Genomic DNA, 13,050 nt, shown 5'->3' with positions numbered 1-13,050 from the left:
GAAAGGATTGGAAAAATATGGTGGCATAATTTAATGCTCTTTTATTATTACTGAATAAACATCCTGTTCTTAACAGTCTAGCAACTTATAGAAATTAAGAAAATGACCATGTAACAGCTGTATGAGTAGACTCCATATCAATAAGAGTTTGAAAAATTATATCCAGGTTTGGTGAGTACAACTTCCTGTGCTTAGTTTTAAAAATAATATTATTCTTTTAATACAGGAGAACACCGCAAAACTAATTAGATTCTTGAATGAGAATGCATTACCTGAAAATATGCATAAAACCCTTATTCCTGAAGAATCTACAAAAACAGAAACCAAGAAATCTGAAGAAACTGACTCTTCTTCCTCAGAAGAAACAAATGCTGGTGTGGAAAACGTAAAAAGTGAGACTTTCTCACGGGAACTGACAACTGCAAAGAGCAGTGAATCTGACTCCAAAGACCTGAGCCAGACCAGCTACTGGATTAAAAATGCTTTAATGCAGGATGGAAACTCCTATGAAAAGCCTCAGAAAAACACAGGACAAGGCTTACAACTTGAAGTGAAGTCTTCTGAGGAGAAAGAATACGGCTATATTGTGACAGTGAAAGAGTAAGTACAGCAGCCAATTTGAATGGCATTTTTAGCTGGGGAAAAGATAAAGTCATTGCACCTGATGAAATATGAATGTACAAGAGGAAAATGCCACAGGCCTGATTTTTAATACATCTGAAACTGTTTGGAACCTGTTCAGTACTTTGATGAAAATACAAGCAAACAGTTCAGTTTTCTTACAGTTGCCTTTTCTCCCTTGCGAGAGACATTAAATTTGTAGGTCTTTTGCTTAGACCTCTCTCTATCTTCTCATGTTCTAGTGACCTTCCAATATGTCAGTAAGTGTGCTTATGGTTAGGATGCGAGCTTTAAATATTTGACTTGAAAGTAGTCTAAATATCAATGCCTGAGTCATTCTTTCACAAAAAACAACACACAATAATAAAGCACAGTGTTTTCTCTGTGGTTTCATTTTGATCTGAAAATAACACATATAGGAATCCAAACATCACATATACAGCTAGTTTAGAAAGAAAGACCTAATGATTTCTGGTCATGCCACTAATGAATTTGACATTTAATACTATACCTTCAAAAAGACAACTTGAGCCCCCTAATGATACAAAGTTCATTAAAGGAACATTTGGGATTTTAAAACCATGTAGGCACTTTTACATCCTTCTTCCCTCTGTAGAACAATGTTATATTTGATTAGCGATCCTGACTCCTCTTCTGTGAGAAATTGGGAATTTCTAGGATGAGCTTACAAATCACTGCCCAGCATCACAGAGAAACTGAGACAGAAATTTCTTTAGCATGTATTGATTCTTTTGACTGTCTTAAACTTATTAATGGGATTGAAGGCAATGGGATTGTGAAGGATTCTTGTTTTTACTATACTGTGTTGCATTCAAGTGCATGTGGCTGCATACTAGAAACAGACCAGAAATTGATGGAATACCCTTTAACTGCTCCTCTTTCTTCCTGCCTAGGAATGCTATGTGAAGCAGTAGAAGATGGTTTTTCCCCAGCTCAGCACTACTTTCCTACTTCCCCCAGCTCTTTTAACTCACATCAGTCTGAAGAACTCATTTATTCCAGAGTATCTTAATGACACCATCTCCTTTGACTATCCAGACTTATTTGGCTCATAAATGCTGTAAAGCTTAGAACTGTCAGAGCTCTGTGAAATGGAAGACATTCTGAATCTCCAACCTGGAGATTCTTCACTGTATCATCTTACCGAGTTTTCTTCCTAATAGTCTCTCACTGATGGGTTTTCCCTGAATTATGTCTATTATTATTCTATGAAACTTGCTGAAGAAGATCATTTGTCCAAAGATTCTTGGTTCTAGAGGAATCCATATACACGAATATAATCTACCTTCTTTACCATTTTTAATACCAGAAAAACAACAAGTACTTTTCTTATATACTGGATTATTGCAACTTTAATAACTGTGGACAAGATGCTCTTAGATAGCTAAAGAGAAAGAAGTTCCATCTTTTACTGGATGTGGGCGAAAACATAGGGCAAAGGATGAGAAGAAGGCTGAGGTACTAAATGCCTTCTTTGCCTCAGCCTTTAATAGTAAGGCTGGTTGTTCTCCAGGTACCCAGCCCCCTGTGCTGGAAGACGGGAATGGGGCGCAGAATGAAGCCCCCATAATCCAAGAGGAAATGGTCAGCAAACTGCTACATCTCTTAGACACACATAATCCTCTGTGGCTGGAAGGGATCCACCCAAGTGTTCTGAGGGAGCTGGCAGAAGTGCTCACAGAACCTCTTTGTATCATTTACTGGCAGTCCTGGCTAACCAGGGAGGTCCCTGGGGGCTGGAGGTCAGCAAATGTAACCCCCTCCACTAGAAGGATGGAAAGGAGGATCTAGAGAACTACAGGCCTGTCAGCCTGATCTTGGTGCCTGGGAAGGTCATGGAGCTGATCATCTTTAGTGCCATCATCCTGCATGTACAGGACAACCAGGGGACCAGGCTCAGCCAGCATGGGTTTGTGAAAGTCAGGTCCTGCTTGACCAACCTGATCTCCTTCTGTTGACAGTGTGACACACTTAGTGGGTGAGAGAAAGGCTGTGGATGTGTCTATGCAGACTTTAGTAAAGCCTTTGGCACCATTTCCTACAGCATTCTCCCTCAGAGTCTGGCTGCTCATGGCTTGGACTGGTGCTCTGTTCACTGAACTGGCTGGATGTTCAAGCCCAGAGGGTGGTGGGGAATGGAGTTACATCCATGGTTGTAACTCTGGGTGGTCACAAGTGCATTCCACAGGGCTCAATACTGAGGCCAGTTCTGTTTAATATCTTTATTGATGATCTGGATGAAGGGATCAAGTGTGTCCTCAGTCAGTTTTCAGGTGGAAACCAAGTTAGGAGGGAGTGTAGGTCTTCTGGAGGGCAGGGAGGCTCTTCAGAGGGAAAAGCCTCAACTTGCACCAGGTCATGTTCAAATTGCATATTAGGACAAACTTCACAGAAAGGGTTGTCAAGCATTGGAACAGGCTGCCCTGGGAAGTCACCATCCCTGGAGGTATTTAAAAGGTGTGTATGTGTGTCACTTAGGAACATGATTTAGTGGTGGACTTGGCAGTGCTGGGCTAACAGTTGGACTCAATGATCTTAGAAGTCTTTTCCAAGCTAAATAATTCTATGATCCTATGATTCTAGTTGGTGCTATAGCTGACATTTACAGGGAGACCAGTTCCCTATTAGCTTCTGAGGTTTTGCAAGTATGATCCAAGGAGGTGTTAACACTGCTGCAATGAAGTCCATGAAATCCAAGATGCCAGCATTTAATTGTGCCACAAACCAAAGATAAACATTTCCATCTAATAGTTGAAGGAGAGATTTGTGATACTTTACAGATTTGTCAAAATGGCAGTCTGATTGTCAACGGCAGGAACAGTAGGTCACTCCTGCTGTGTTTGTCAAGTGACCTTTCAGATGGTTGCAACATTGCAATCCATACCAATCCATATTATCCATCAGTGCTAAGGTTTGGAATGAATTGACAGTTTCAATGTAGAAAATTGTCCAGCAAACCCTCCACTGTGCTGCTTCAGCAGTTTATTATTCTGAGAAACCAATCAAATTGGTGATTTACTTTGTTTACTCTCTTTCAAAAAATTGCTATTCTACCACTGGAGTACTTGTATAAGATTTTTTTCTTTCTCAGTGTAATTGCTTTGAACTGTTTCATTAATTTTAACTCTGAAATTCTAAAGTAATCGTATTTTTATAAAGTAATCTACAGGATGTTATTTTCATTTGTATTCTACTTTAACCATAGTTATAAAATACCTTTCTGTTATAGTTTTGATACATCAGTGTGAGCTCTCAAATCAGAGAAGTTTTGCCTTCGGACTCTTTCTAGTTTCTGAAATTCTAGTTCTTCGCATTTGGGAAATTTTTTTTTTTTTGTGTGTTTAAAAGCATGCCAATGCTCCCATTTGTTTGGCAGTATTTTCTCTAAAATGAGGGCCTAGATGCCACAATCAAAACATTTACATAGTGTTTAGTCTCCTGAGTGTCTCATGAGGAAACCCAAAGCCTGACTTTCCAGAATATGTAGTTCTTACCACCTCCAGTAAATCTAAATGTAAGCTGCTGCTCAGCAGTTTAAATAGCCAAGCTGGCATTCAATTTCTCAAATATGAGACTGAGTAGATAGACTTAAATGCAGTAAGAAAAATCCTAGTTGAATCCTAGTTTGAAAGTTCATCTCTTTCCAGTGCTTATCACAGTCCTTCAAGCTTCAAAATCAAGTCATGCTTGCCTGAAGCCATGCTTGGACACCTAATGCAAAGCAACCTGTCCTGTTTTATGATTTTTCAGAAGGCTTGTGCTTGAAGCTTTTCTTACAAATACTAGATCACAGACAGCCCATGGCAGCTCTCTTAGCTTGTGAGGCAACTTCTGGCATTGCTGTATTAGGCAGTTCCTGGATAGTTCATGTTTTGTCATATGTTAGCTCTCAATTCCAGACTGTGTATGTAAAATTGTATAGGCTGTAAATCTGTTCACAACACGTTAACTGAGCTGGATCCTCCGTGCATGGCTCTGCCTTTCATTGGAGGTAGCTGCTATTCTGTTCAGGTGCTGGGAAAAAACAGATCCTGTGTTCATAGTGTAAAATTGCTATGGAATATGATTAGTCTGACCCATTAAACATGCTGAAGGGTTGGGTTAATTGCAAGTGCTTGATATTATTTCTCCACCTTTACAAATGTGATAAATGATACTACTTTGCATATAATGATTACTTTCCTCAGGATGGCATTTGGGTTAGGACCCTGAAGCTGGGTTGTGCAGAAGTCTTGGTTTATTCCTCAAGTTTTCTGTTTTCCTTGGCAGGTCATTAAAGAATTGTATTTTTATGATCTTCATTATTTTTTTCCCTACCAGGTGGAAACATTTTAATTGCATTTAAAAATTAAATTTAAAATAAATAGGACAAATGAATCGCAATACCTACAGCAATGAAACAGGGCCGATAAGTTTTATCATTCTTAGTTATTAGAAGATTTTGGTGTTTCTTAGAAACTGAGCATTTATATTCCATGAGGATTTTCAGCTCTTTGTCGAAAATAATAACAGAATGTTCTTGTCTTTTAGTACATATATTCAAAAAGAAACACTGATTTGACCTTCTCTGAATATCTCACTGTCCTTTTTGAAATCATTATTCTACTTACAAGTGCACTTTATCAAGGGAAAGGGATTTGTGCATATTCTTCACTTAATTTCTACAACTAGATTTAAAAACTAAGAGAAATTATAAACATACATAAACCAGAAAATCTGTTGCTACTGAAGTCTGTTAAAATCACCAAAGGACAGGATTGCTGACATTAGAAAAGAAGTTAAATGTAAAATATTTATCTCTGATTTTTTACTTCCCTTGTATAACTCTTCCCTTATATAAATAAGTTCAGTAAATGTCCATCACTGATTTTAAAGCCAAAGGTTTTGCTTGTGACAACATAGCTTGACCCCTTATCTGAATAATACACGTGGAAAATCCTTTCCTGTGAAATTACCCAGTAGGCACAATTTGGTCTTTGTGTTTCAGCACCAGAATTTGTAGAGAGGCATAATTCTAGAATTTTCTGTTGCCAACTCTTCACACAAAATTATTCATGATCCCTAGAGTTTTCTAGACATAAAATCTTCTTTCCATCTATAATTCTTCAGTTTTCTTGTGATACTTAGAAAGTGACAGAGATCATATCCCCCATATTACTGCTTCACTGCCTCAATTTTGATATTATATATTCCCATAGGAAAATGATACTTCATGCTTCCTATTCATCCACAAGAAAATAACAGAAAAGCAGTAGTTAATGTGGCTTTGTCACAGAGAGCAATAAATACTGCCTTTTATTTTTGATGTGAGTGTTCATCTTTGTATATTTTTATTATCTGTTATATGTGCAGAGATAATATGATAATCTGTTCTACTTCAGCTGCCCTTAGCTTTTGTGCTTTCAAAATCTGTTGAAATACATTGTGAAAGAACGAATCTCACCTGCTGATGTAGATCACTTTACAAGAGAAGAGTCTTTCACAGTGTCCATGTTCCCCTCCTCAAAGGGCTTTGCTTTCCCAGATGTTTTCCTCTCTTTTGGGACCAGCTCTGCATTTTTACCTCTAGAGGAACATAGAAAATTTTCTAGTTGATGTAGCTGGTGACCAGCCAATCTGCTGCACTAATGACAGTAATGGCAAGGATTCACTCTGGTCCTGATGCAATGGGCAAATCTGTGAGTGTGCCTGGAGTCCTCAGTAGCACCACAAGGACTCCCTCAGATCTCTTTTACTCCACATAGCTGAACAGGAATGACTACTGGCCTAGTTTCCCAGACCAGACATTCCCAGGCACTCCCATTCCTCTTTCCATGCCTCTGTGCTGCTTTGCCATCCTATGTTTGGGTCTCACACGCCAGGTCTTTGGAAGAGCAGCTGGTGCAGGTACTCCACAACCTCTCATTGAGCAGGTTCAGGTCACTGTGCTGACTCCAGGCTGTAGAGCTGCACATTAAATGTGCCCAAACTAAGGATGGGGCTGTGCTTTGTTTTTATAAACAGTGGGAGTCGTTGAAACCCTGAGATGCTGCAATATCTCACCATACCATATGGTCAGTACTGCTAGGATATCACAGTGCTTTTCGGGTAATTACCATTCAGGTCATTATGAAACAGTAATGAATTTTAAAGTTTTGAAATGAGTGAGAGCAAGAAAGCCAAAGATCAGGATTCCTGGTATGCAGCCTACTGAATCATAATGCAGTCTATTATCTGACAGTACTTTTTCATCAGTGCTGTTCTGCCCAATCCTGGGAAGCTCAGATATAAAAATCCCATCATTTAATTTTCATGCCTTTTTTTTTTTTTTTTTAAATTTCTTAGCTCACATTATGTGTACAAAATGGAAATACTTGACCACTAAAAATTAGAATTAAGTAATTTCACAAGTAGAAAATCAGTGAATAAATTTGAACAGAGCTTCTCTGGGCAACCTGTGCCAGCATCTCAGTCAAGAACCTCCTCCTAACATCTAACCTAAACCTACTCTCTTTCAGTTTGAAGCCACTCCCCCTTGTCCTGTCACTACAGTTCCTGATGAAGAGCCGCCCTCTGATTTCCCTGTAGGCCCCCTTCAGACTGCAGAAGCCTTCTCCAGGCTGGACAATCCCAACCTTCTCAGTCTGTCTTCATAGCGGGGGTGCTCTGGTCCCTCTATGAATTAGTATTTGTGTTTCTTCAACTCCTTTTTTTAAACACTGTATTGTTGGATATTCTTTGTCATTTTACATTATACATTGGTCTGGGCTTTATGCTGCCTTGAAGGAAGATGGAAGATATGAAGGACGGGAAAGAATGAAATGTCAGAAGTGCATTAAAATGTGCATCATCATTTGTCCTCAATCTCATTTTCTAATTACTTGTATGAAGAAGTACTTTGATATGAAAGAACAGGTTTGCATTTTCAAGGCATTTTTTGCATCAGAGATTCAGGGTCCATGAACCCTGTAGCTGTTTCCGGCATTCAGCTCAAAATGCATTAGGGAGTACTTTGGTGGGGTCCATTTCAGCCTCAGAAGGGAGGGCAACACAATCATGGCACAGATTATTGCCATTATTTCTGTGCTTCTGCAGGCGACAAAGCATCTGTATGAATTTGTTACTATTAACACAGCTGGAGGTACTGAATGTTTGAAGTAATGCAAGCACAGGCTGGCACAGTGTCACACTTTGATTGTAACTCCAGAGAGTTGATCCTTTTCAACTTCTCTCTCACTCTCCTGTTTCCAGGATGCTGTTATCTCCTCTGACCTTCATAGCCCAGCCACTGCCATTGATTTTTAGCAAGTGTCATTTGTGTTACAAATTGGTCTGGACTTGAATCTCTCCGTATTAAGAGGTTTAGATTCACACTTACTGGTGGTGGGAAAAGAGGGGAAAAATTACGGAAAGTGGGGATTTGCTGAGCTGTCAAAACAGAAGTAAGCTTAAAAAGGCTTTATGGCTAATAAAGCCTTTGAGGAAACAAGCATGGAAAAATGAAAGTGCAGCCCAATGCAATAAAATTGCAGTGTCCTTAAAATGATTACAATAACAGTGCTGTGAAGTCAGGCAGCTCTCAAACTATCCAGTGAATAGCTCTGTGCTTGGAAGTTATTTGGTTGCTCTCACGAATTCTGGATAAATGTGAACCATTTACAAAATTAATCATTATTTAACTTAATGTAAGACACCGACTGTGTTCAAACCAAAATAAATCCATGAAATACAGTCCTTCACAAAGTCTTTGCTGGAGATGTGTGCTTCAAGATGCATGAAGCTACACTGAAGCACAGAAAAAAGACTCAGACTCGGACAGACAAGACAGGCTGTTCTAACACCATGGACTAAAAGCATCAGTGCCCAGGACTGTCATTACAGATTATCAGATGAGTTACTCTCAGGGGCACTTCCAGACAAGAGAAATAAATACAATTGCAGGTTTTTTTTTTTTAAGGCTTGGTAGGCTCAGAAAGAATTTAATGGCAACACTATAAATTTGGTATTAAAAATGTTCCCAGTAGTCCTTGCCATGGCACTTACCTCCTCTATGACCTGCAAACCCCTCTAATGTCTCAGTTTCTTCTCCATTGTATGGATAATATGTATTGTTCTTGTGAGGGCTGAGACTTCCTTTGTGTCTAGGAAAAGAGGAGTAGGAGTTGAAGAAGGCTAGATTCAATAGTTTTATACTATTTTTTTTGGTGGTTGCCAACCTGATGAGAATGTCAGATTCACGCCGTGTCTTCTCTGACAGGCTGTGTGCTACTGGGGTGGCAGGAGCACTCGCCCCATCCATGGGGGAGGGGTAAATGACAAAATTCTCCATTTATTCCCTCCTCAGGCACTTGCAGCATTTTTCCTTTGGATTTTGAGGTGTGTGGCTCAGATGCTGGCAGTAGCAGCTACATGAGCCAGGCTTGGTAAATGACTTTTCACATCACAGAACAGTGGTGTTGGTGTGCTAAAAAGTGCCATGAAGCAAATTCCCAGGAGACAGGAGTCAGTGGGAAGAGAGGAGTGAAAATCTCTGGTGGAACCTTGGTAAAGCTGTATTTGTTTATTGCAGTACCAAGCAGCTCTCCCATACCTCAGTTACTACTGAAATTTGCACACAGTGAGTTTCACATCAATCTATTTCATACATCAGTAGCTGAGTTTCCCATTATGTTGCTTGTTAAAATATTTACTAATCTTAGCAGAAAAAAAATTTAAAAAGAAAAAAATAGAGAAATCCAGAAGAATTAAACCGTGTCCTTAAAATAAAAGCTTTCCTAGTATTGTTTACAGCTTCTCTGAGATGAAGAAGTGCTGTGATCCTGACTCTGAGACCGTATCGATGATAAGCTACTACTTTAAGCTACACATTTTAAGTCCTGGCTATTTATATCTGAGGGCCACTGAGCCTGGGCCCCCAGGAGGCAGTGCCAGGGACCCTCTCTTCTTTGTGGCAGCACCACACTTGGAAGACCCTCAGGTCCGCAGCACCTTTTGCTGAGATGCATCAGACTCTCCTGGGAGAAAAGCTGCTGTCACAGCAAAACCACAAGTTGTACCTACCCTTCAAATCAACAGGAGATAAATGGTATGCTCTTCATACTGACTTTAAGGAGAGTGAGTCACAGAGCAAGGGGCAGGGTGTCACTGCGGATTAAGAGCTGGTTATGAGATAGGAGAGAAAGATTTATCATGAACTGCTGCTCCTCAGTGTGTAGAGAGATTAGTGGTACCCCATCGGCAAATTGTCTCTGTTAGGAAGAACTATGGAGGATTTAGAAAAATTCCAGATGGATTTAAATACATTGAGGGATTAAAGAGTACAATGGAAGATGAAATTCAGCTAGAATAAGTGTGACAGAATAATAGACATTAACAAAAATAGTACTTTTGGGGAAAAGAAAAAAGAAAAACGGTATTCTTTGAACTCCTTGTAGTCTGTGCTCTGAGGCTGTGGAAAATTTGAAAAAAAGATTTGCAATATCTGTATACATGAATCCTGCCCTTCATATGGTGGCACATATTTTCAGACTTGAAAATTTAAAAGAAAGCATGCAAATCCTGAAGGCAGTGGCCAATTTCCCAACATTCCTAAAACACAAACTAGTCTAATGCCTATCACTGAGGTCAAGAGTTCAGGAGGAGATTTTTTTTTTTTTAGAAGAGAGATTTTTCTAATTGTTAAGCATATACATAATCACATTAACTAATTGTTTGTAGAATTATAACCATAATATTATTTTATTTCAGAAGGAATACGCTTGCTGCAGGGTGTAAGGCAAGAGGAACTCACTTCTGGTGTCTGTCTGTTCTTGGCCTAGGCTATAGTGCACATGTGGCACATGGAAAGCGCTTGGCTGATATTATTATTAAACACAAGGTTCATGTGTTTCATGAGATTCATGTAAGGAAAACACAGAGCCATTCATGACCTCTGGAGCCAGAGGATGAATCAGTTATATTGTTTTTTTCATGTATAATATTCTCATTTATTTGGTCAGGTGTTCCTAGCACTCCTGGGATAGAATATGTGTGTTTTGGTACTTTTTGTCCGGGTTTTAGGCAATTGCCTGAAAAATGGCAATTTCATAGACACCCCTTCATCTTTCAAGTTTTCCCTCAGGTAATTTTGGAAATACTATTTTTTGAATACTGTTACCGAATAACTCTTTTAATGTCTTTTCCTCTGTCTTTCTTGATTATTAGCAGCATAAACACAACAGTGTCCAAGTAAAAAAAGAAAAAAAAAAAAAGAGAACTAATGTTTTTTGTTTGTCAAAGCATTGTTTTTCCCAGGACAGATGGATCCTTAGGTGGTCCTTAGAGAGGGAGATCCCAGCTGACCACTTCTCTTGCCCTCCCTCAGAATTTTTCCAGAATTATCTTGGACTTTATTTCTTAGCACTTATCTAAGGGCTATATTGTATTTAGTGCTAGTTTTAGAAAATCAAGCAGTAGAATGTCCAAGAAGGTCTAAAATAACCTCCAGTCTTGTGCTGGTGGCTGCTGCTGAGGACTGACTCAGGGTCTGGGGTTAGCATGTACTGCTGGGAATCTGCTTCCTTCAGCATTGCTCTTCTCACTCCTTCTTGATCCCAGCAGCAGAAAGTGGAAATTACTTTCCTGCTCTTTATCCTTTTCTCTTGACTGCTTTTAGCAGGCAAAGCACTCATAGCTGGTGTTCACCAGCCCCTTGCCCATGGAGAGGCAATGCCCAAGTCCTGGCATTCCAGCTCCTCCGCTTCTCCTTGCCAACCAGTGCGCTGAGAGAGGAGATAGGATGGGAAAGAAACCAAGCCTGACACTGGCCCATTAAGGTGGATGGTTAAAAATGCTGTAGCCACTGTCACCTGTTCCAACAGTCCCCCTCTACTGGATTTAATATTTTGTATTCATTAGAGCAAGTAATAAGCAAATAGGCAGCTCCCAGCACATCTCTAAGTTATTTTACAGAAGCTCTGAAACACCTGCACACACCTCAGAGTCTCGTCACTCAGCTTGAGCCCTGTGACAGACATTCCTGCTCTTTTTCCAGGCATGGAGGGAGGATGGCAGCTTGGCTGGAGCTGGCCAGGCTGCTCCTCCCAGCTTCCTGCCAGCAGGGATTTTGCCTGCACCAGTCAATGTCCATACTGCTGCCAAATGGTGTTAGCAGCCAGAGAAAACTAATCCTCAACATTATTCATCCTAAAGACAGACTCCTTATTTGACTCTCTAATGCATTCCATATGGTATTCCAGACTCATATTTCTGAACTTTGATTTTTCTTTTTTTAGGTTTAGCTTTTTATGTTCAGTACTAAGGAGACTGTGCTGCATACTAAGAAAGTGATACTGTTATAGACTGTTGCTCTGCTAGTGACAGGAAGCTGATTTTATGTCAATCAAAACAAAGATATTCCTGAGAGATGGCCAGGTGGAACTTCCATAAATAATTATTTGAAACTATGGAATTAATCTTTCTTAAAATTCAGTATTTAAAAAGACTAGAGGGAAAAAAAAGAATTACAGTTCTCAGATCAGTACTGAAAAAAAAATCTTCACTGTAAAAGAAGTTTCTATTTGTGTCCACAAAGAGAATGACTGTTAAAAAATCTTAAATACAAACACTTGGAATAAATATAGTGGCAGGCAGGACCAACAAAATGATGTTTTTCAGATCAAAACTCAGATTAGCTCCTAAAGTAAAGTACCACCACAAGAAGCCATGGATCTTTGGTGAACCCATCCAGGCAGGTCTTGTGGTAGACCTTTTTTTTTTTGCCGACATGTGAATCTGTAGGATAGGGATCCAAATGAAAAAGAATCTTACAATTCTAACCCAACACTATGGCCTGCAGGGCATAATCTGTGTGTAGCTCCCATTGTTTAATAAAAGTTGATTACTGAAATTAAATTCTTCAACAGGTTTCATCTGTTCAGGTTCTGTTTTCAAGAGCTTTGGATATGTGTCTTGTTACCCATGTGTTTAATATCTTTTCCCTTTAAGGCACATTTTTAGGTGTAAAGCTGAAATGTGGTTATTTCAGAATTTAGAGTGAAAGCCAGAGTGCCTCATTTAGGCATTTTGGATGCTGCACAGGTTCCCCAAGGATATCATCCACTTCATTTCACATCACTGAGCTCCTTGAGAGACAGGTGACCCACACACAGAGGTTAGACACCTTCTTTCCTCCACTGATTAGAAGGGACCTTTGAAGACTTCAGAAGACAGCCCAGGCTGCAAAGCATCTCCCTGTTTCACTGAGACATGCCAAACAAGTAGGATGTTCGGGGATCCAGTGTGTCTAGTGCTCTCTGACAGGCACTGTGTCTAGGATCTTCTGTCTGTCTCCTGCTTATTACTGTGGGGCTTGGAAAGTGAAGCAGGAGATGGAAGAGACCTTACTGAAGTTGGTCTGAGTAGTTTTAACTCCCACATCCTGAAAGAGTG

General features: G+C 39.7%; 1 protein-coding gene across 2 annotated transcripts in view; it reads left to right on the top strand.

The window, feature by feature from the left end:
- Nucleotides 1-13,050, top strand: part of PTPRN2 (protein tyrosine phosphatase receptor type N2) — a 653,490-nt gene that overhangs the window by 258,776 nt on the left and 381,664 nt on the right. For both annotated transcript variants that reach the window (XM_048327270.1, XM_048327179.1), the window contains exon 9: nt 227-600. In XM_048327270.1, the coding sequence (XP_048183227.1) occupies nt 227-600 (374 nt within the window). The remainder of the gene's footprint in view (nt 1-226; nt 601-13,050) is intronic.

This window comes from Corvus hawaiiensis, chromosome 1 (assembly GCF_020740725.1).
Source record: "Corvus hawaiiensis isolate bCorHaw1 chromosome 1, bCorHaw1.pri.cur, whole genome shotgun sequence".
NCBI classification, from domain to species: domain Eukaryota; kingdom Metazoa; phylum Chordata; class Aves; order Passeriformes; family Corvidae; genus Corvus; species Corvus hawaiiensis.
The sequence above is the reverse complement of the archived record's forward strand: the minus strand, read 5'-3'. Positions and strand labels throughout refer to the sequence as shown.